General features: G+C 57.2%; 5 protein-coding genes across 5 annotated transcripts; 2 read left to right on the forward strand and 3 right to left on the reverse strand.

Moving 5' to 3' along the window:
- Positions 1–845: 845 nt before the first annotated feature.
- BKCO1_1000570 (methyltransferase domain-containing protein) lies at positions 846–1658 on the reverse strand (the record flags this gene model as incomplete). Its single annotated transcript, XM_020269982.1, has 1 exon — positions 846–1658. The coding sequence occupies one exon, from the start codon at positions 1656–1658 to the stop codon at positions 846–848; it is 813 nt and encodes a 270-aa protein (XP_020135156.1).
- A 1329-nt stretch (positions 1659–2987) lies between these two features.
- BKCO1_1000571 (polyketide synthase) lies at positions 2988–10411 on the forward strand (the record flags this gene model as incomplete). Its single annotated transcript, XM_020269983.1, has 2 exons — positions 2988–3924; positions 3960–10411. The coding sequence occupies 2 exons, from the start codon at positions 2988–2990 to the stop codon at positions 10409–10411; spliced, it is 7389 nt and encodes a 2462-aa protein (XP_020135157.1).
- A 3997-nt stretch (positions 10412–14408) lies between these two features.
- On the forward strand, positions 14409–15280 carry BKCO1_1000572 (uncharacterized protein; the record flags this gene model as incomplete). The annotated part of the gene is made up of 2 exons (XM_020269984.1): positions 14409–14952; positions 15036–15280. 2 exons carry the CDS (start codon positions 14409–14411, stop codon positions 15278–15280), a joined length of 789 nt encoding a protein of 262 aa, XP_020135154.1.
- Positions 15281–15708: 428 nt separating this feature from the next.
- On the reverse strand, positions 15709–16300 carry BKCO1_1000573 (cell wall protein; the record flags this gene model as incomplete). Its single annotated transcript, XM_020269985.1, has 2 exons — positions 15709–15989; positions 16054–16300. The coding sequence occupies 2 exons, from the start codon at positions 16298–16300 to the stop codon at positions 15709–15711; spliced, it is 528 nt and encodes a 175-aa protein (XP_020135155.1).
- A 1587-nt stretch (positions 16301–17887) lies between these two features.
- Positions 17888–20271, reverse strand: BKCO1_1000574 (glycoside hydrolase family 2 protein; the record flags this gene model as incomplete). The annotated part of the gene is made up of 7 exons (XM_020269986.1): positions 17888–18200; positions 18277–18407; positions 18490–18630; positions 18691–18873; positions 18944–19347; positions 19430–19614; positions 19718–20271. The coding sequence occupies 7 exons, from the start codon at positions 20269–20271 to the stop codon at positions 17888–17890; spliced, it is 1911 nt and encodes a 636-aa protein (XP_020135160.1).
- Positions 20272–22825: the final 2554 nt, after the last annotated feature.

The following is a 22825-nucleotide window of genomic DNA, read 5'->3' on the forward strand; positions in this document are numbered from 1 at the left end:
AGCTGCCGATCTGCATCCCAGGCACCCCGCCATCCCCCACCACCAGATGATCCAACCCCTCGATGCGCGTGGTTCTTCATCCAACAGAAAGTTGTCCCTTGCATTAGCCAGCTTGGAGATTGAGGTTCGTACTGGATGATCCTGCAGACCAATGTTCGTACTTGGACACCTTTTAAAGAGGGTACCCGTTCGTGATAATTGCCACGCATGAGTACCACTACTGCGCAAGATTTAATGTCAAATTTACAGCAATTGGCAACACAACACAGCTCTCGAAGCCAAGCTATGATGGATGGGCAGCACTACATTATTTTGACGAGGACCTAGCTGCTGATAGCGGGTTTGCCAGCACGCGGCCGATGCAGTTTCTGCCGAATACTTTGGCCAAGCCGAAGGGCTTTAAACAATCACCTCAGCGGAATTTCAAATCAATGGGAACACCGAAAACATAACCAAGCAATAAGAAAGTATTCTACGATACTTTCTTCCTCTTCGTTGCAGTGTATTCGGGAAAATATAACTGTGTTGCTGCCTGAACCCGTTAATAGGGAAGGTGGTGTAAAAGGGACGACTTTCAGGAGAATCGGGGTGATCAGGTGCTTGGGACAGACAGCATTGAAGGTGAGGCATGGAGTCAAGGCTGTGAAAAGCAAAGGGTCTTGGGATTAGGACGGGTATGAGCGGAGTGTCCATAATTCTTTCCAAAGCATAGACAGGGAAAATGCCGGAAAGAGTGGGATCCGCGAGCCCGAGCCCTTGTACACGTATGATGAAGGCGCTTACCCCGCATCATCAACAAGGCTTGAGGCGTAGGCCGCAACACTAGCATAAGGCTGAAGGGGCAATCACAAAATCGGACCCCTCGCCTCAAACAACAGCATCTTTCCCTCAACCCTCCATTCGACGTCTTTGAACGCCTCTCTCAACGGCTCCACAAACCCCGTCGCCTCATCGCCCTTGTTGTCGAATATCCCAACCGCATTATGCCACCGCATCAGCAACCGCCCCAACACATTGTGCCCCACCCCGTCCCCCAACACCGTCGCCCCAAACAACACGCCCCGCTCCGCATCCATGAGCGTCCGCAGCCCGCACAGCGCCGCGGCCTTGCGCGCCGGTGGGCCCGGCAGGCAGTGCAGGAGGAGCATCGCGGATATGGCGTCGAAGCCGCGGTGGTGGTGGTGAGCATCGCCGCCGTGGTCGTCGGAAGGGGAGGAGGACGAGGAGGGCGTGGGTGACGCAGCAAGCAAGCGGCTGTCGTCGAGGCGGTAGAAGTCGGCTTGCACGGGGATGCAGTTGACGTGTGGATGCGCGGCCTGCACGCGCGGCGCGGTGCGCGCGAGGCAGTTGGCGTTGAGGTCGACGAGGACGACGTCGGAGATGCCGGCGGCGGAGAGGGGGGCTTGTTCGAGGAAGTAGCCGGTGCCGACGCCGATGTCGAGCATGCGGAGCTGGCGTCGGTCTGTGGAGGAGGAGGTGGTGGTGGTAGGCACGTGTGAGTTGAAGAAAGTGGTGAGAGTTGGGTGGGTGGGACAGCGCCAGGCGAAGCGGCAGTATAGGCCGAGGACGAGGTAGTCGTAGAGAAGGCGGAGAAAGATGGAGGAGTACGCGGCTACGCCTGCGGAGGTGTCGGTGCGGGTTGCGGAGGGTTTGGCCATCGGTGCGAAGGGTCTGTACTGGTCACAAAAGTTCAATGGGTCAGAAGAACCTCAGCGCAAGGCTCTCATGTGCTACCTCAAAGCCGCTATATGAGGCTGATTTGAGATCGTCGGGACTGGTATGGTATCGGGACTTCACTGGGGCTGGCCACGTTGGAGCCACTCAGCGTTCGCATTAAATTCTACCGCGGTGGTACTGAATTGGATTTGAGTGTGCTCAGCTGCACGGGATGCAGATGGGCATCTAGGCAGCAGAGTCGAAAAGAGAAACGGAAAAATATGGTCGTTCAAAGTACAGCTGTTGCAGCCTGCTGCTGATTTTTCCCCCAAAAAGAATGCGATCGCATCATCGACCCACAGGCCCAAACCCCCAAACCCCTATTTTTCTTGAAGAACTGGGCGGCGCATCGCTGGCCCCACCTCACCTTTCGAGCATGTCCTACTTCCTAACATGGACAATCCCCACTTAACGCGGCGTAGTCAAAACCATTTCAGGACTACACCACAAAACCCCAGCCACTCACATTCTACCAACTGTCCACAAACTGTCGATCCTGACCCGAAACTTCAACCTGGTCCCCAGATAACGCTTCGGCATCAGCGCTTTGTACCATTCGTACTGCATTTCCTGAAAGATTAATTGGTCCTCAAATCTACAAGGGGCTGATAAGCATTGACATACGATATCTCAAGCCCTGGGTCATTTATGCACACTCAGTTTGGAGGAAGAGAGGGCTTGAGCGGCACCAACCCTAGTTGAGTATGCGCTCATTATGGTAAAAATTTGCGAAGAGGCGGCTGAAAGGTGTTGCGTGCATGCTGTGCAAACTTGAAGGGGTGTGTAGATCCTGGCTTTTTGACACGATCCTCACATGAAAGTCCAGGTGTTAGTCCAAGCCGATGTTCGTTCGGTCGCTAAAGCTCGTCAGAAGCTTTCCTTTTTCTTCATCCACAAAGATGGAAAAGGCTTGAAAGAAAACGCCTCTACCTTTGTTGCGTTTTAGAAATATTCGAGAGTCCCCTTGATGCAAAAATGGAGTGAGAGGGTAAAGTTAATTTAAAGTGTGGGGCGCAGTATCAGCCCTAATGACTACCATAGGCACCCTCGGTAGGCAGCAGTTGAAGCCTACTACATGCTATCTCGACGTTTGTGTCACATGTCGATCATGTCTCAATAGCTTTAGCGCCCTCAAAGCCTGATCACAGATCGAGCTGGCTTGTGGGCTGTCATTCTGTTGCCAGTACAGCAGAGAGATATGTAAAATGAGCTTCGGCAATGCCAGCTGCCCAGTCTTACACACAACATCCCACAAGGCCACTTCAAGGATCATGACCCCAACCTCGGAACCAATTGCCATCATCGGCTCGGGATGCCGATTCCCCGGTGGTTCGTCGTCCCCTTCAGAGCTGTGGAGACTGCTTCGCGACCCTCGAGACGTCCTACAGGACTTCTCCGATGCTAGACTTAGGCTCTCGAGCTTTTACAACTCGAACAAGGGCCACCATGGAAGCACTGACGTCAAGAGCAAGTCTTACCTCCTTACTGAAGACATCAGCGTGTTTGACGCTGCATTCTTCAACACCAATCCATTGGAAGCTGCTTCAATGGACCCTGCACAACGTATCCTACTCGAAACGGTGTACGAGACGCTCGAAGCCGCAGGCTACACGATGGAACAGATGCAAGGCACTCTGACCTCTGTTTTCGTTGGCCTCATGACAGGTGACTACTGGGACATTACAATGCGAGATACGGACACGATGCCAACATACGCGGCGTCCGGCGTGTCCCGCAGCATCATGTCCAACCGCATATCGTACGTCTTCGACTTGAGGGGACCATCGATGACGGTCGATACGGCCTGCTCGAGCTCGTTAGTAGCCCTACATCAGGCAGTGCAAAGCCTTCGGAGTGGAGAGTCAACCGCTGCCATTGTCGCCGGCGCCAACATGCTGCTTGACCCGTCCACCTACATCATGGAAAGCAAACTGCAGATGCTGTCGCCCGAATCCCGCTGCCGAATGTGGGACAAATCTGCAAACGGATATGCGAGAGGCGAGGGTGTTGCGGCAATCCTGCTGAAGCCTTTGAGTGCAGCCCTGGCAGACGGCGACGACATCGAATGCATCATTCGAGAGACGGGCGTCAACTCTGACGGGCGTACCAAGGGCATCGCGATGCCAAGTGCAGAAGCCCAGGCAACGCTCATCCGAGAGACGTACAAGCGAGCGGGGCTGGACTGGACCCTGAGGCGGACCGGTGCCAGTATTTCGAATGCCACGGGACCGGAACGCAAGCAGGCGACCCCATCGAGGCTCAAGCGATCGCCAACACGTTCTTCCCCACATCCCGGGAGCACGAAGAGAGCAAATTGTATGTCGGCTCCGTCAAAACCGTTATCGGCCATCTCGAGGGGTGCGCGGGGCTGGCAGGGGTTCTCAAAGCGTCTCTGGCTGTCCAGAATCGGACAGTGCCTGCCAACATGCACTTCGCAACGCTCAATCCAGCAGTTGGGCCCTTTTACCGGAACCTCGAGATCCTGGGGAACCCCATTGCCTGGCCGGAGGTTTCCACTGGACCTCGGCGCGTCAGTGTCAACAGTTTCGGATTTGGTGGGACCAATGCCCACGCCATTGTGGAGAGCTACGACGTCGAGAAGAACAACATAGCCCGAGATCCGGCAAGAGGATACGTTCGAGGGCCTCTGGTTTTCTCCGCGCGGACCGAATCATCTCTGTATGCAAGCATCAGGAGATTCACCCGCTTCATCAAGTCGAACCCGTCAGTGGACCTCGAAGCTCTGACTTCAGTCCTCCAAGAGAAACGCAAGGCATTCCCAGTCAAGCACTACTTCTCCGGGTTCAGCCGCGAGAAGATCGTTGAAAACATGGATGATTTCCTCAGGACCGCCTGCGAGCCAGAGTCCAACAGCGGATCGGTGACACGCACGGAATCACGAAATGCGAACGAGACGCCCCGAGTTCTCGGGATATTCACCGGCCAAGGTGCACAATGGCCCAGTATGGGAAAAGCGCTGATTGAGCACTGTCAACTTTTCCGAGAGACCATCGAACACTGCGAGGCGTTCTTGGCCGGGCTACCCGATCCGCCGCCATGGTCACTAAAGGCGGAGCTACTTGCCGGCGACACGTCGCATGTCTCTGAGGCAGCTTTCAGTCAGCCTCTCTGTACCGCGCTTCAGATTGCCATGGTGAGTCTCGCCACAGCTGCAGGTGTCAAGTTCTCCGCCGTCGTGGGTCATTCGTCGGGAGAGATTGCTGCTGCCTATGCTGCAGGGGTACTTTCCGCCGCAGACGCCATGGCGATATCGTACTACAGAGGCTTCCATGCCAAGCTGGCGGAGGGCAAAGACGGCAGGAAGGGCGGAATGATGGCCGTTGGGATGACTTACGCGACCGCCCTCGAACTGTGTGCTCGGCCGCAGTGGGAAGGGCGCATCGGCCTTGCCGCCAGCAACGCACCATCCAGCGTCACCCTTTCCGGAGACGCAGATGCGATTATGGAAGCAAAAGCCGTCTTCGACGAGCACAAGACTTTTGCCAGGGAGCTCCAGGTTGACACTGCCTATCATTCGCATCACATGTTGCCCTGTGCTGGCCCGTATCTGGAGTCGCTCCTGGCCTGCAAAATCAGACCAAATAAGCCGAGGCTGAACTGCACTTGGATGTCCAGCGTTCTGGGCGATGCATCCCTCCTTAATGGCAGTCTCGAGACCCTTTCGGGACAGTACTGGGTGGACAACATGGTCAAACCCGTCCTGTTCTCCCAGGCACTGGAGACGACTGTATCTAGAGATGCATTCGATGTGGCTGTGGAGGTCGGACCGCATCCGGCACTGAAAGGCCCTGCCACACAGGTCTTCCAGTCAGCCCTTGGATCACCCCATCCATACACGGGCTTCATGCGTCGCGGAGACGATGCAGTTGCAGCATTTTCCAGTGGCATCGGCTTCTTGTGGGCCAACCTTGGACCAGCCTTTGTGGACTTCTCCGGTTACCGGAGAGCGTTTCAAGGCCCGGGAGCAGCGAAGCCGGCAGTGCTGAAGGGTCTACCATCGTATGCCTGGGAGCACGACAAGATCCACTGGAGGGAAAGCCGCATCTCCCGAAACTTCCGTCTTCGGCCCCAGAAGCCGCACGAATTGCTTGGCCGCAGGATGGCTGATGACTCGGATCACGAAATGCGGTGGCGTAACTTTCTGCGCCTCAGTGAACTGCCTTGGCTCCGCGGCCACGAATTCCAGGGCCAGGCTTTATTTCCAGCTACAGGGCACGTAGCCATGGCGCTGGAGGCTGCGAGGAATCTGGCTGGCGATCGTGCTGTCCGGCTCTTCGAACTGGGTAACGTTTCCATTCAAAAGGCGATGGTCGTAGGTCAAGATCAGCCAGGAGTTGAGACTGTGTTCGCACTCCGGGTGGTCAATGAGGACCTGCCTTGGGGAGAGAGCAGCAGACAGGATATCCTCAAAGCAGAGTTCTCTACTTCCGCATGCTTTGATCAAGCGGCTGGTCAGCTTGAGAAGGTTGCCTGCGGAACCGTTATCATACACTTTGGCGAAAGCACCGGCGAGGAGCTACCGCCGCCCGAACCTGTTTCGCAGGGCCTCAACCCGGTAGACATCGATCGCGTCTACCACTCACTTGCAGATATCGGATTGAATTATCACGGGCCATTCCGGAGTATGGTGCGTGCGGAGAGAAGGCGGAACCACTGTAGAGCATCGGCTACTTGGCAGGACCACGACATGCCACCTGAGTACATGATCCACCCAGCCTTCCTTGATGTCTCCTTCCAGGCAATGTTTGTTGCTCTGACCTCTCCTGCCACCAATGCTGCCCTCTGGACAACATACCTACCATCTTCCATTGAACGCATCACCGTCGACCCGACTACGTGCCATGACTACAGTTCTCCAGCCGTGACGGCGGACATAGAAGCCTTCATCACTGACTCTTCCTCGTCCTCTTTCGCGGGTGACGTCCACGTCCTCGATCCCACCCGCGCCCGCTCCAGCATCCAAGTACAGGGACTGCGCTTGAAAGCCATTGCCGAAGCTTCTCCCGCCAACGACCGTCTCCTCTTCGCCAAGACAGCCTGGGACGTCGACATCTTCCACAAAGCATCCGTCGCAGTGGAGCAGAAGCCAAATGCCCATGCGGAAGATCTCGAGCTGCTCTACACCATAGAACGCGTAGCCCTATTCTACCTACAAGACCTCGTGAACTCATTCTCCCAAGACGACACCAACACCATCTCCTGGTACCACCAGCGGCTCCTCACCGCAGGCTCCGCCGCGCTCTCCCGGGTCCGCAGCGGGCACAACGCCCTCGTCCCATCGAAATGGCTCCACTCCGACACCCCCTCCACCATCGCCGCCCTGCACGCCGCACACCCGCACTCCATCGACCTCGCCATGCTCCACGCCGTCTCCACGCACCTCGCGCCCAGCATCCGCACCTCCACGCCCATCCTCCAACACATGCTCGCCGACGACCTGCTCCCGCGCTTCTACACCTCCTGCTGGGGCAACGCCGCGTCCAACGCCTCCGTCGCGCGCCTCGTCGCGCAAATCACCCACAAGCACCCGCGCGCGCACATCCTCGAGATCGGCGCCGGCACCGGCGGCACCACGCACGCCATCCTCGACGCCGTCGGCCCCCGCTACGCCGCCTACACCTACACGGACGTCTCCCCCGGCTTCTTCGGCGCCGCCGCCACCAGGTTCGCGCGCCACGCGCACAAGATGGCATTCCGCGTGCTCGACATATCGCGCGATCCCGCGCGGCAGCAGGGCTTCGAAGCCGGGCCGGGGGCGCAGCACGACGTCGTCGTCGCGGCCAACGTGCTGCATGCGACGCCGGAGCTTGCGGCGACGGTGGCGAACGTGCGGAAGTTGCTGCGGCCGGGAGGGTATCTCGTGCTGTTGGAGATTACGGCGGATTCGTTGCGGAACCTCGTCGTGTTTGGGGGGCTGCCGGGGTGGTGGCTCGGCGCGGAGGAGGGCAGGAGCGGCGGCCCGTTCGTGTCGGATGTGCAGTGGGATGGGTTGTTGCGGCGGGGCGGGTTCTCCGGGGTGGATGCTGTGGTGAGGGATTGGCCGGATGCGAGGGCGCATGGGTGTTCGGTGATGGTGAGTCAGGCGGTGGATGGGACGGTGGGGATGCTGAGAGAGCCGTTGGGTGCGGTGGGGGCGGGGATGCCGGAGCCGGAGCGGGTGGTGGTTGTGGGGGGGAAGACGTTGCCGGTGCTGAAGGTGGTGAGGGCGGTGCAGGAGTTGCTTGGGGCGTGGAAGGAGCGTATCGTGGTGGTTGACGGCCTTGATGCTGTTGATGCCGATGCGCTGGTTCCGGGGACGTCGGTCATTTGTCTGGCTGAGCTCAACCGGCCGCTATTCGCCGACGCCATGACTGATGACAGACTGGAGAAGCTGAGGGGGCTGTTCAGCAGTGCTAAGGCGGTGCTGTGGGCCACTGCAGGGGATCCGGAGTCCAGGATGACTGTCGGCATTGGGCGTGCTCTCCTCACTGAGATGCCCAACCTCACACTTCAGTTTTTGGAAGTGAGGAACCGCGCTGAGCTCACGGCGACTACCGTTGTCGAGTGCTTTCTCCGGCTGGTTCTCTCCAGCGAGACTGCAGTTTCAGAGCACGACATGCTGTGGACAATTGAGCCGGAGGTAGCCCTAGACGAGGGCGAGCTTCTTCTCCCCCGTGTTGTTCCCGACAAGGCTGTGAATAGACGTTTCAACGCCGAACGCCGCTTGGTGACGAAGACCGTCTCCACGGAGGATGCCTGTGTCCAGATCGACACGCTGGGCCGTTACTCACCCAAGATTTTGCTGGAGACGATGACACCAGGAGGACCGGACAGGACAGTCATTGATGTGCAATACTCGACCACCTTCTCGGAAGATTGCACGCTTTGCCTTGGCGAAATACGTGGAAACTCGGCTCCAGCAGTTGCTTTATCCAGCACCGCCGCCTCTGCCATCAGCGGCATGGAAAAACACATATCGTTGCCAGATGGGTACTCCAGCGGTTACGCCTTGCTTACTGACATAGCTAGCCACGCTCTTGCACTCGAGTTGTTGAAGCTCGCCCCTCTCGATTACTCATTACTAGTTCATGATGCTCCCCAACAGCTCGTCAGAGCGCTCCGATACAGCGCAATGGCCCAAGGCATCAGAGTTTTCTTCAGTACCTCGAAAGTCTCCGAATCGGTCGGAGGATGTCTACAGCTTCACAACATGGCCTGTGAGCGTACAATTCGCAGGTCCATTCCAAGGACTGTCAGGTGCTTCGTTGACCTGGGTTCATCTCCGTCATCCACAATACCGCGATGCCTACTACCAGGATCTGCTGTCTACAGGTTCAGAAACTGTACAGGCATCATCACTTCTGTAGCGGGCGTCTCACTCGATGAGGCTCTCGCCAAAGCCGTGGGATATCCGCTTGGAGAACCAGCAAGAGAAACGCTTATCGATGTGCAGGACCTGAAAGGGTCCTTCAATAGCAGCGCCAACTACCCCTACGTCGTGCACTGGGAAAAAACAGAGCTCGAAGTTGCCATTCCGCCTTTGTGTCCCGCCGGCCTTTTCAAGCCAGACAAGACATATCTCATGGTCGGCATGGCTGGCGACATTGGCCGGTCTCTTGCCGGCTATATGATCGACAATGGCGCTCGTCACATTGCCCTTGCCAGCCGCAGTGCGAGCGTAGACGCTTCGTGGCTGCGAGAGATGGCTACCCTGGGCGCGACCGTCAGGGTGTACCAGATGGATGTATCGGACAAGGTGTCTGTGCATTCCGTCTACAACACGGTCCGCGATACCATGCCGGCCATCGCCGGTGTGTGCAACGCGGCCATGGTTCTCAGCGACGGCTTGTTCGTCAACACGGATGCCGTCTCGTTGAACGATGTCCTCAGACCAAAGGTCGACGGCACCAAGATTCTCGACGAGCTGTTCAACGAGCCCAACAGCCTGGACTTCTTCATCCTCTTTTCGTCTCTCGCAAGCGTCTTCGGCAACGCGGGCCAGTCCAACTATCACGCCGCCAACCTGTTCATGAACGGCCTGGCAGCACAGCGCCGACGCCGCGGCCTCGCCGCCTCGATCATGCATATCGGCATGGTTGCAGACATCGGGTACGTGGCACGAGCGGGTCGGCACATCGAAGACCACCTGCGGAAACTAATGTACCACCCCATGGCCGAGACTGATCTGCACCACCTATTCGCCGAGGCCGTCGTGAGCAGCGATCCCGGGTTCCGAGGTAATTGGGACATCATATCGGGTATCGATCCGTTCGTGGACACGCCGGATGCGACGTCGCGCCGGCCGCCCTTTTACTCCAACCCGCGTTTCTCACACTTCGTCCACGAAGCCACTGCGTTTGAGCAGCGCAGTGATTCTGGCCCATTGGCTGTACGGGATGTCAAGCACAGGCTGGATGAGGTAGGCTCCGAGGAAGATGCGGTGGCTCTGATTCAAGAGGCTTTTCTGGAAACTCTCGAGCAGATGCTGCAGATGGGGCGTGGTACTGCTGGAGCAAATGCCTCGTTGTTGTCTCTGGGTATGGACTCGCTCGTGGCCGTCGAGCTCAGGACTTGGTTTCTGAAAAACATAGGTGTCGACGTCGCCGTACTCGGGTTGCTTAGTGGGGATACAGTGGCGGCCATCTGCAAAGATGTGGCGGGCAAATACATGGCTGCGAAGCGAAATACACAGTAGAGGGCTGTAGCATCGGCGGGCTGGTAGGAGGAGAAATACCGTTTGGCATCGATATAACGGCAGAGTGACAAGTACCAGAATTTATCTGTCTCCTTGATGTGTACCGCATGAGTTGCTGCCCTTTTCAACCTTTTCAATCAAGTCCTATGCCGATTGAGCCCGTTCCGACGGCTCCCCATCCTCAGGGCTCAGGATAATCTGGTTCGTGGATGCACGGGCTGGGACGTGTCAAGAACTATACTTACCACAAAGACCATTGACTATTTGAACCGTTGCCCAATCGTCTACTTTGACGGGATATCCTTTGGACTATCGGATTCGGCGCCGAGCCCTTGAGTCTGCGGCCAATCAGCGCGAGGCTTCAGTCGGCCAGACTCCCGATCCGTACGGCATGCCACCCGGACACGTCGTTAGCCGCACCACAACTGGCTACGATCCATCGTTCATAGGCAGGGTTGCTTCTCACGAACGATGGAGTCAATAGGTTGCACCTATGCGGCCACGACTTCTGCTCGACCTATGATTGCAGGGTCAGTCATTATAGCCCTGACCGGCGCTGACACATGTCAATCACCGCTTGCCTATCCGAGAACTCCGACAGGTGCCGTTGTCAGCTTTCAACTGCATCTCGACCCTATAAATTGCCAACACATTGATCAATTCATCACCAATGACCTGAGATGGACCAGACTTACCGGCTATATTGTGTCGGATGCCGGATAGATCGGCAGCGACTGACAGCATGGGGGCTGAGACGCTGAGACCCCGCCCGGGATTCGACGGGGGTGTACTGGAGGCTAAAGTACAATACGTGGTGATCAACATCTGAAAGGATCACCGTCACGAAGGCTACTGCGGGGATGCACAGACAGCGGAGACTGTCGGATCTGGGGGCTAAATCGATCTCCAGTCTCAGACGAAAAACAAAAGCAACTGGAGCAATGCGGCACTCTCACTGCCAAACCGAATGCCGATACGGCACTGCAATCAGAGTGTTAGAAGCGGACCTGAGTATGTTTCCCCGCGCAAAATGTATATTTTACCGCCGTCCCACCTGCACGCCCAGCAGCACTATCTTCCCGCAGCGGGGAGCAGATCGCGGTGTGGTTTTAATCATGTACAAGTCTTGTTCCCGACCACGTCACTACACTACCCGCATCTCCGGAGCCTCCTCTATTCTCGACCATGTCTATATGCATATTTCATTCTGGATTGTTTCAGAGTCCAACATCTCGTAAAAAAAAAAAAAAAAAAGCTGCCCCGCTCCCGAAGCTCCCGGCGGGGATAGCGCCAACATTCTTTCCCCTGTACCGCCTCCGCCATTCGGTGCGCCTATCGCGCTTAGGGCAAGAGCACACGGAGCCCGCATCGGACAAGAAGGATGCAAGCTGGACGAGGCAGTACGTGTAGTCGGTGGGGCAAATGCTGCAAGAGATGGACGCCTGAAGCGGTTGTGAAAGGATGCTGATGTAAGCCTTAGTCTCAAAGCAGACGCATGCACTACAGCGTTTGTCCAGTTGGGGAAGGCACTTCTCGTTCCAGGCACCACACAAGACACCGCATCGGTCCAGTCCAACAGCTCTCCATGCAGGACCCCGACTCATCCAGCGCTGATGGGTCGATGGTTTATACTGCAGGATCCTTTCGGTGCGAGGTTTTCGTAGAGTATGGTGTCGAGTTCCATACGTCCAGATCCTGCCGGCGTGACCTGTACGTACGACGGTCGACGGTTCCCCGAGTGGATATAAAAATGCCACTGCCTTCTGCACCAGAATCACGCAATTCATCAAGCCCATCCCGCCATCTCCTCCAATATCCAAAAAGCATCGACACCAATCTGCCATCATGCGTTTCGCTCTCTCCGTCCTCACCCTCTTCCTTGCCTCCGCTCTCGCCGCTCCATCGGAGTCGGCTCCGGAGTCTTTGGGGTTGTTGCAGCCAAGATGCTCTGCTCGCGGTGGTCAGTTCTTACGTATCCTTCTGTTGTCGTGGAAATATTAACTGGAGAATTCAGTCGAATGCCTGCAGCCGGACGAGTGCTGCAGCGGAGTCTGCGCCATCGATCACGGGTGTGGGTGCCAGACCTGCCTTTGAGTGGTTGAAAATCTGAATACTTGGTTGCTGGAGAGAATTGGGTGAAGCGAGGCCATGAGTGACCCGGACGGTCGATGAAGTGTGGAAGGGGGAGGAATTGCGCGGCAGTGGTCAGATCACGGTCATTTTTGATCTGTAAGGAGTGCTGCCATCATGGCTCCTCTACGTACGCAAGTCAAACGATTATGAATGATGTTGATGAGAATCGGGACGATCGACCTTCTCCCATTGTACCCTCTGCGAAAATGCGTGGTTTTGCGCCGAAACATGGAACAAAAAGCGGTAGCTGAAGTCGGCGATCTCCTGACGCATGTGTCTGTGTGTGGTCTTCTTCCTCATTCGTATGATACCTGTACTGGCTGTGCCCGGGAAAGCCTTGCCGCAGGTCCCATCCCGCTCTGCTGGGTCCTTTCTCCACCTGGGTGCATCAGCCACACGACGCCACCCCAATGGACGACGGCCGGCCCCGCCGTTACATGTCGTTGCAGATACAGACAGTTTCGAGTCGGCATCCCAGCGATGGGAGGGGCGGGCGCTGTGATCGCCTTTCAGGCTTGATTAATGATCACATGATGAGTTGAACGCCCTTCATTTTATAGTATATCCCTGGATATGAATTCGCCCCGTGGTGGTAATACCGTATCAAACACGATTATGCTATGGCGTTGCTCTGTCGGAGGTAATTTGTTGCGTGTAATATATCTCATCGTAGAGTGCCGGTGGCGTGTAGTGTCGTCTACTGGGCCCCAAATTGCCAATTGTAGCTACAAGAGCAGCAGCGATGATCCAAACAGACGCGAGCCAACAACAACAACAACAACAACAACAACAACAACAACAACGCGAAGCACCTACAAGGCGAAACGATTGACCAATGAGGGGAATTTGAGCGTGGGGTTTTGCCCGACGCTGCACTCTAGTCGGTGACCTCGTCGCATTGGCATGGCGTGACTTTAAATTCATAGTGCAATTAGAACAGCTGAGCGGACAAAGAGTAGTGGGTAAATGCCTGCACTTGAATGTGGACACATCAACTCCCTCCTGGTTCAGAGTTGTCCGCTAGCCCATCGGGGAAATCTAGCAAATTTACGGCGATCAATTATCGGTGATAGATGTCTCACTTCAAAGTCTTAGGCTAAGGTCTCAGTGCTCAGCCCCTTTTCCACGATTGCATTCCTCGGAGCCGGTTCCGGTGGGTACCTGATAAGAGTAGGCTTCAGCCTACCAATGCATGTGGTAGAGCCAAGAGCACTACTGGAGGAAATGCGTCGTGTTCCGCTTGACAAGGCAGATAAGCTACAAATCCGTCAACGTGTTGAGAAGCTTGTTTCGATGTCAATGGAAACCTCCCTTTCAAGTCTTTTGTGAAGCGATACACAACAAGAGGGGAAGGGAAGCGCTGACCGCTAGTGTATCTCTCGACTTATAGGCCATCTCAGCGGAGCTTCCAACATATGTGTTGATTTTTGATATCTAATCCAGGCGTAGGAAATGCTGGATACCTACATTTCACTGAGCAATTCTCGTAGAGGTCAAAGCCAATAACAAACGGATGCACTTGGACTGTACTTTTCGCGAGATCATAATGGCGTATCGCATGTATGTCTTAGTCTTCGCTTTTGGAAAAATGGCTTGGCTGCACTCGGAACGCTCGCCCCCGGAACGGTCAGGGTAACAGTATCGCGCAACAGATTGGCTGTTCCTAATCTATCCCCCGCTTGCTAGAGCGTCACCGCCATATTCAGCACTTCCGCCGCCCGAGCGGGAAAAGACATATAGACCCCCAAGAGCCAAGAAGTGCTTTCCTCGATTGCTCCATCGGCACTGCAACTCTCCAGCTTCTTCTACTTGCACTTCCAAGAAACACCATCCACGACGCCAACTCCCCACTCCGCATCACAGTATGCCCCCGGCCACAACCATCTCCGCCCCCGCCGTCGTCCCGGCTCGCGCCTCCTGCGTCCTCCCCAACGGAACCGACCGCAACCCTATCTCCAACACCACCTCCAGCCCCGCCACCACCCCCCACCTCCCCTGCACGACCTCCTCCTCCTCCGCCCACGACGACGATGATCACGAAGCCTCCATGTGGTGCAATCCCGACACCACCGCCACCACCACCAGCCGCCTAGACGGCCTCTGCCAAGCCGGCTCCTGCACCGACCGCACCTGGCAGGCGAAAAGGTGCGTCCAGCTGTGCGTCGACGGCGAGTCGATGGGCGGCGACGCGCACGTGGTGCTGCTGACGCAGTGCGCGGACAGGAGTTTCTGCTGCGACCGAGACGGGTCGGGGGAGCGGTGCTGCGAGGAGGCCGGCCGGGGGAGGTGGGTTGGTGTCGGTGAGGGGGGCGTCGTGGTGGATGCGACGACGGCTGTGGCCGATCCGGATCGAGCGGTGTTGGCGAGGGCGGCGGAGAGGACGGCGGTGGCGCCTGCGGGTGAGACAGGTGAGTTGATGGATGGGGCGTGTGGAGGCGCGTGATGTCGTCGTCGGTGTGGATGGTGGATGCTGATGTTTGATGTTTGCTAGGGGCAACGCCTGCACCGTCTGATGCGGCTGGTGATTCGAGTTCGTCCAATGCGGGGCTGATTGCGGGTGGTGTGGTGGGTTGCGTTGTGGGTGGCTTGGTTATTGCGGCGGGGATTTGTGTCCTGATGAGGTTGAGGAGCGGGTCGAGGAGTCATGGCCCACGAGTTTCGACCGACGACGTACCTATGTCTCCGGAGGGTCCGGCGGCGACGGTTCACAAAGCGGCAAGGCCGGGGAGAAAGTGATGTCCTGGGAGAGATGCGAGTACTTGCGGCCCGCGCGTCCTTCGAATTGTGTTGTGATCTGATTATATTCTTCCGCATTAGAAGCTTCGGCCATGATTCAGGGCTGCTGCTTCCAAGGATTATAGGAACTGTAGGCGTGAAAGGGCGGGCAATAAACAATGTTCAAAAGTTATAATTTGCTGTAATCAAATATGATTGAGTATGACGTACAAATTATTTGATCTTCTGCATTAAAGGCTATTTGGCTGTGTAATACTGATGGGGTGAACGGTAAGCCGTGTAAAATGTACACTTTCCCAAACACGCAAATCTCCTGCAGTGATCGGCTCTCCAGGCCTATCCTTAGAGAAAGTGAGCCTGACAAGCCTTGCTGTATTTCTCGTCGAACCATCGACGGCACGTCCAAACCGCAAAACCAGTCCAATCCCTCACTGATAAACACAAACAACCTTCGGCGTCCGAACCTTCTTCGTCGCAATCTCAAAGGCCGTGCACTTCTCCTTCGGCGCCTCGTACGCCTTCTCCGCAAAGACCATGTACTGGCCCTCCACCTCCTGCGGGCAGGCAAGCCAGTTGCCGCCATCATACGTCAGCTTCCCGTCGGCGGACTGCGCGAACTTGTCCGCGATCTGGTCCGGCGTCATGTCCGCGACTTCGGGGCTCGCAAAAGACAGGGCGCCGCTGGCGGCGCCGGAGATGTCGACGTAGGCTGCCACGAAAAAAGTCAGCCAGACTCGTCTTACTTTTACTTTCATCTCTCTCTGAGGGCTTACTCTGCTGCTGGTTCTCCTTGCCGTCGCCGTACATGGCGAGGGCGCCCTCGAAGACGGGGGCGATGTTGCCGCAGGTGGAGCTTGTTTCCTTGCCGAGGTGGAAGACACCGCCGCTGACGGTGAGGTAGTGGGCGTCGATGGGCGAGCCGGGGGCGGTGGCGATGAGCTTGAAGGTCGTGCTATCCTCGGGCACCGGGCGGGCGGCGGCGTAGGCGGCGAGGGAAGCGATGAGAGCGAAAGTCTTCATTTTGGGATGTTTGGTTGGTTCGAAAGAATGTAATTAGTTGGAAAATAGACAAGAGAGTGTGTGGTGCTGTAAGAGCGAGGGAAAGAGTGACGGCGGGCGTGATGAGGATCGATTCACGCGGCGGGCAAGCGTGTGCTGTAATTAAGTACAGCACCAGCGCGATGCTCCTGCCTGAGAAGCGCTCGAAAGATCAAATGACTCCGCTAGCAGTAGTTGGTGTGCGGCGTGTCCCGTTCGCTCGTATTGTGCTTGGCGAAGCTGCATTCGGAAATAGAATCTAGGGTCGCAAGATTACGGTCATAGAAGATCGGCGCTTTCGATTGGCTTGCTGTTCAACCCCCTGAGGCTTCCCATGTGCGTTGAAGAGCCTCAAACTTCGCTTAGTGCTCCGCGGTGTGCCTTTCCGCCTCAAATTGGACCGGACAAGGCTGAGTCGGCAGATATTTATAGAAGCGGAACAAGCGCGTGCAAATCTCTTGGAGGGATCGGCGTAGTTAAAGGAGAAGCAGTTGCCAGGAGGCGGCCAAAGTCAGGCTTGAAAGTCTATCCTTGAACTCTGCTTCAGTTGCACGAGAAGGTGAAGAAGGCCTACCTCTGGGTAATATCTGTTGCTGGGGAGACTGCTCGCGCTGCAAAATAAGAAACTTTAACGATAACGAGCTCAAGTAGTCTCGGCGAGGAAGCTCGGTAACTTGGTCCTCGAGACATCTGGACTTTGCCACAGATACTTATGCATTCGGCGAGGCAGTCCGCTAGGGTAAGTGGAGTGTAAGGGAGTCTCACATATGCTTGGTGGGGCTTGATTCAAGCCACCCCCATGATTGCGCCCCACCGCGTTTCAGTGCGGCCCGACCCTCAGCCACCATCAAGCCCTGTGGATATCCAAAGAAACAACAAACGCTCATGACTACGTCATGCCTTACTGTTAACGGTGGAATGTAGATGAGGAGGGAAAAAAAAAGTTGTAGGCACAGGTTGCAAGGCGTCGATTCCACTCTACGGACCAACACCGCAGTAGAGGGCGAAAGAAATTGACCCATCTACATGGGTGGCGAAATTCCATTTCCGGATGCATTTGTCTTGTTTTATATCCAGTTCAGCTACTGATGAAGTAAGGTTGTTCCAGGCTTCAAATACCAACACAAACAATCGCCGTAGGCAAATGTCTTTTTTCATGACCCACAGCGCCACAATTACTTATGGAGAGACGCCCGGACTAGCGCATCAACACTCGCTGCTCACATCCTACGGAAAATCAGTACGAGGATTACCGGCGGTCATGTCAACCGTAAACTGGGATGCTCCGACTGCTTTATGTTGAGACGGGGTCCACAGTTACCTCGGCACCACAAAGACCACCATATCGGTTCGGAAATCTTTTCATTCGTGCCTTTCTTCACCAGCGCCATAACACTCGCTGTCCCTCTATATGGGAGATCTACGGCCCGCCCAAACCAGCTTTCCTTTTTTTCTCCAGCCCACCGACTGGATCATTACTTACTCACCCTTCCCCCCAACCCGCACCGGAAAAAAATTAAAATAAAAAAGCCAACACCCACAGCAAGCCCTCACATTAAAACACCACCATTAACCCCTCGCATTCGTCCCGTTACCGCCCGCGCCGCCTCTGCCCGCCGCGGCGCTGTACAACGACTGGATGTCCTTCCGCCACTGGGCCTCGTCGGCGCGCTGCAAGCGCCTGTCGTAGGTGACGAGGCCGTTGACCTCGCCCTCGACGTCGGTCGTCTGCGTCCACACGGCGCCGCTGCACGCGTACATCTGGACCTGGTCTTCGAGCTCGGAGAAGAGGACGCGCGCGCGATAGTTGTACGCGTCGAGGTTCTCCGAGATTTCGTACGTTTGGTTGATGGTGTTGATGGCTTCTTGCACGTTCCAGAGGCTACAGAGAGAAAGGAAAACTGTGAGTTTGGAGGGAGAAAAGGGGGGGGGGGATGGGGATGGGGGTTGCGGCGTACTGCTCGATGGAGACGTTGTGGCCGATGCCGCCGAATTCGCCTTGGAAGCCGATGCGGTTGGGGTCGTAGGGCGAGGACGGGATCGAGTAGAAGGGCGAGCCGCATTGCGGAGTCGCGTAGTGGTGGTTGTCCTGTGATTCGTCTGTCAGCCGGACCCGTCACAGGGTTTTGCAGAAGGGAAAGGAAGGGAGGGAGGGGTCTGATTTTGCTTACGGAGAAGTCGCCCGCGCCGTGGTCGTACCAGCCGCTGGTGGCGTCGATGAGGCGCGAGGGGTCCTCGGCGTGGATCCAGTCGGCGATGGCGAATTCGGGGTAGTAGCTTGTGATTTGGCCCCAGCCTTCGTTGTAGATGACCTGAGCACGCGGATGGGTGTTAGAAGGTAGGGGCATGTTGGGGGGGGGGAAGCCATGTACCCAGGTGACGATGGACGTGTAGCTCTTGTGCTCCTGGACCAGGATGTGCAGCTCGCGCTCCCACTCGGCCTGCTGGGCCGCATTTACTTCACCGCTGTCCGGGAGCATGCTGGGCATGTCCTGGATGACCATGAGGCCAATCGTGTCACAGGCATGGTAGAAGAGGTCGGGCTCGACCTTGATCTGTTTCGTTGCTCGTGTTTAGCACGTGGTAATCTTCACGATAGCCGTGGGAAAGCGAGGAGAAACTCACGTGCTTGCGGACCATGTTCATGCCGAGTCCCTTCAGAAGGTGGAGGTCGAACACCATGGCCTCGAGAGTGGGCGGTACATACAAGCCATCGGGCCAGAATCCCTGGTCGAGGGTACCGAATTGGAAGACGAACTCGCCGTTGAGGAGCGGGCGGCGCACGCCGTCGACGGTGCCGGTGGTGATGGTGCGGAAGCCCGTGTAGCTCGAGACGACGTCGTCGCCGAGCGTCACCGTGATGTTGTACAGGTTAGGCGAGTCCGGGCTCCACAGCGCAGGCGAGTCGACTGACAGGTCGAACGATGAGCCCGACGTGCCCGATTGCTTTGCGATCTCCTTGCCGTCCTGCAGGATGGTGAACTCAACCGGTTGAGAGCTGTTGGTGGAGCTGAAGACGGTGACATTGACTGTATTTTTTCGGGGTCAGGAAGGGAAATTTTCGTACGGGGCCTCTGGATCAGGGCCGCTGAACGGGGGTTTGCTACTTACCGTTGCCGTCGGCACCGGCGGAGACGTCCAAACGGGTGATGTGAGCGGCGGGGGCGGGCTCGAGCCACACGGTCTGCCAGATGCCGCTGCAGGGCCTGTAGAAGATGTGGCTGGGGTTCCGGGTCTGCTTGCCCCTTGCGATCTCGTAGCCGGGCGCATCCGTCGGGTCGAACACGTAAACGTGCCTGGGATCATGTTGGTTCCCCGGTCAGTCACCCCAGCCTCTTCTTCCGAATCGAGCAAGTTACCCGACGGGACGTGGGGCGTTGAGCAAACAAACAAACTCACAATTGGTTGGTACCGTTGAAATTGACATATTGCGTGGCGTCGACGGTGAAGCGGAAGTAGCCGCCGCGGTGGAAGCCCGCCTGCTGCCCGTTGATGAAGACGGTGGCCTCGTAGTCGACGGCCTCGAAATTGAGCAGCACGCTCTGGCCGCTCCAGTCCGAGGGCACGGTGAAGGAGGTAGCGAACCACATGTTGGTGGTGTTGAGGTCCTGGATGCCCGACAGGCCGCTCTCGATGCACGACGGGATCAGCACTTCCTGTGCCAGCGGCCCAGAGGGCACGGCGGGCACCTCGGCGGCGAAGGCGGGTGCGGGCTCAAAGGTCCAGATTCCGTTTAGGTTCTTCCAGGCCTCACGACACAGCTGGGGCCGCGGGTACTGCGGCCACGGATGGGTGCCGACCTCGTACGTCCATGGCGTGTCGAGCGGCGGGGTCTGCACCTGGTAGGGAGTGGCTGCGCCTACGGGAGCAGTCGTGGTGTTGGTGTAGTACTGCGCAGCGACTGGGGAGCTTGACAGTGCTGACAGCTGCGCAACCGCCGCCGAGACTCGCATGTTGCCGGTGGGATCAGACTCGAAAAGAACGGTTGAAGTGGGACAGAGGGTGCTCCCGGCGTACGAAGTCTGCGGAGACTGGGTGCGAAGGAGCCATGGCAGGCAGACTTATATGTTGGGCACACGGCAAGGCCGGCTCCATGGTAGCAAGGATGCGAGTGCGTGTACCCTCATGCAATGGCAGGCCTTCATGTGGCAGGTGCCAAGGGTTCACGTCCTGCAGCAGCTTGGCCATGGGATGGCGTTCTTGGAGCGGCTGCCGTGATGCGGCGTGGCGTGGGATGCACGCGTGCGGGTACCATGCCGCCCGGCGCTGGCCCCTCTAGACTCCAAATGCGCCAGGGAGATCGGGGCGGAAGGATGTTGTTTATGCTTCGGTAATCTAACTCATGTGCCCAACTGTTGACAGGCCCGCGGGCTATAACAAGGCAACCCAAGCGGTGAAGGAGGAGAACAGAGTGCCAGCACAGAGGCAGCACGGTCTCTCCGCTCGGGACGCGTGCTCGGCGTGCGGGGGCTAGTGGATCGCTGCAAGCTGGTCGAGGCTGGTGGACCCCTTGGGCTCGCCGTCATTGCAGGAGGCCGGCCATGGCGCCACAACCGGAGCCCGGTCCAGAACCAAGACGCGGAGAAACACGACTCTGGCGCCACAGCCGCAACGCCCGCGCAAAACCAGTGGCTGCAGTGCGCCCACGACAGCGGGGGTCGAGTGCAAAATCCTGATATTTTTTGCCTCTGGCTTTTCCTCGCTTTGCCATGCTATTCTTGGGGCGCCCTGCAACGCGGGCCCATCTGGTAGACTTGCAGATCGCAATGTACCGGATTCGACCGCCGCAGCAGGGAAGCAGGCGCAGGATCCCCGCGCCCGCATGTCCTAAGGTTCTGCACCGCCCCAACAAGGACGCCGCCTCCACTGAGGGGTTTCCCGCCCTGGTGGTGCATCCGATGTTCCGCCCAGTTTCTGGCACTTTGTGGCCGACAGCCGCACCTTGTCTGCACCTCTGCTAGCCACCGCCATTATTGCAGTCAGACGGTCCGCCGGCCGACGGCGCTCAACGAGCAAAACGTCCGCTAAAGGAGTCGGTCCCACCCCTCGATTCTGCGCTTGCTCACGTACACTCATCTCGCGTCCGCCCAATGGAAAGCAGCGGGAGCTGGCCGTGTTCCTGGCCGGCGTCGCGTCGCTTTCCCCCCTCCCCCCGCATCAGCCGCGTCTGCAGGCACCGCCAAAAGCCACGGCCGAATCAAAGCGCGCGCAGATCCGGGGCCGATGGTGGAGCCGCCGGCGTTGAAGTGGGGGCCAACGGTCAGCGGGACGTTAAACGAGCCCCTATATGTACGCGCCGAATATATGTAAATGAACTTGCCGGAGAAGGAAGGTCGCCTCCCGAATCTTCAGCGTGGACAGGGAAACGGCCGGGATGGAGATGACGCGGGCTCTTGAATCATAGCCTCCTGAGACGACCGTCTGGAAAGCTCGTCGTATTCCCTTTAGCGCGCGCGCAGACCCTGGATTGCTTACTTTATCGGATCGTTTATAATCGCGAATCCCTGTTGAGCCTGAGGTTTCCAAGATGGCGTTCCCAAGGACAAGAGATTCCCGGTACATGCATGCTTGAGGCATTTCAGGTCGTTCGGTACACGGATGAAAGTCAAGAGCGAGCGAGCCACCAAGTCATGCTTTCTCATCAATAGTATCTACACCTCGTGCCTTCTCACCTAATCAACTAGTCTATCGAGTCCCCACGTGCGCTCTCGGCTCACTACTGACTAGCGCCCCCTGCTCAACGGTCACGCTCGTACGAAGAAGAGCCGGAGATCAGTCTTGGCCATCAGGAGACCCTAATGCCAAGCTAGCGCACACTTGGCCGGCCCAAGTATTCCGACGCGGAAAGAGATGGCGCATCTGTCGTGAGCACACCAGCCAATCAGAACCTCCGCACGCCGCAACTACCTGGCGGAACACCTCTCTCTCCAGCCACTGACCGACATTCGACCACATGACGCATTCGCCCAGAGCGGGGACGGTGCATCTGTGGTAGCAATGGCCCAGAGAAAGTCTGAGACAGCATATCACAAAGGACCGACTAGCACGAGAAGACCCAGCCGAAGTTCGTCGGGTCGAAACGAGGCTGGGAAGCAACGTACATACAACCCGCGTCTGCATGTGGCTGCAGGCAGGATATGTATGACATATTGCCTGTGCCTCTGGTGCTGCTCCTTACCCCGCAAAAAAAAGAGAAAGAGCCAGACTGTCTGAGACCAAGTATCGTCCGCCACGCACATGCGCCCGCGCCGTACAACGTTGCCTCGCACGGCTGCCCGGACGATCGATTCACAGAGATGGCGCTACTGCCTGCTTGCCGGTTTGCTGCGAGGATGCTTTCTCCCCTTGCTGACCTCAACGCAAACATGACAGAGAATATGCTGACTTCGACCTCGAGCCGCCCTGTAGATACAGTCGCACACGCTACACGTGTAACCGTGCAGACGTACCGCGGCATTTGAGCCCTTCCGCTCCCCCGAAAAGAAGAGCGGTGAGCGCGTTTGGTCC

This window comes from Diplodia corticola, assembly GCF_001883845.1.
Source record: "Diplodia corticola strain CBS 112549 chromosome Unknown scaffold1, whole genome shotgun sequence".
NCBI lineage: Eukaryota > Fungi > Ascomycota > Dothideomycetes > Botryosphaeriales > Botryosphaeriaceae > Diplodia > Diplodia corticola.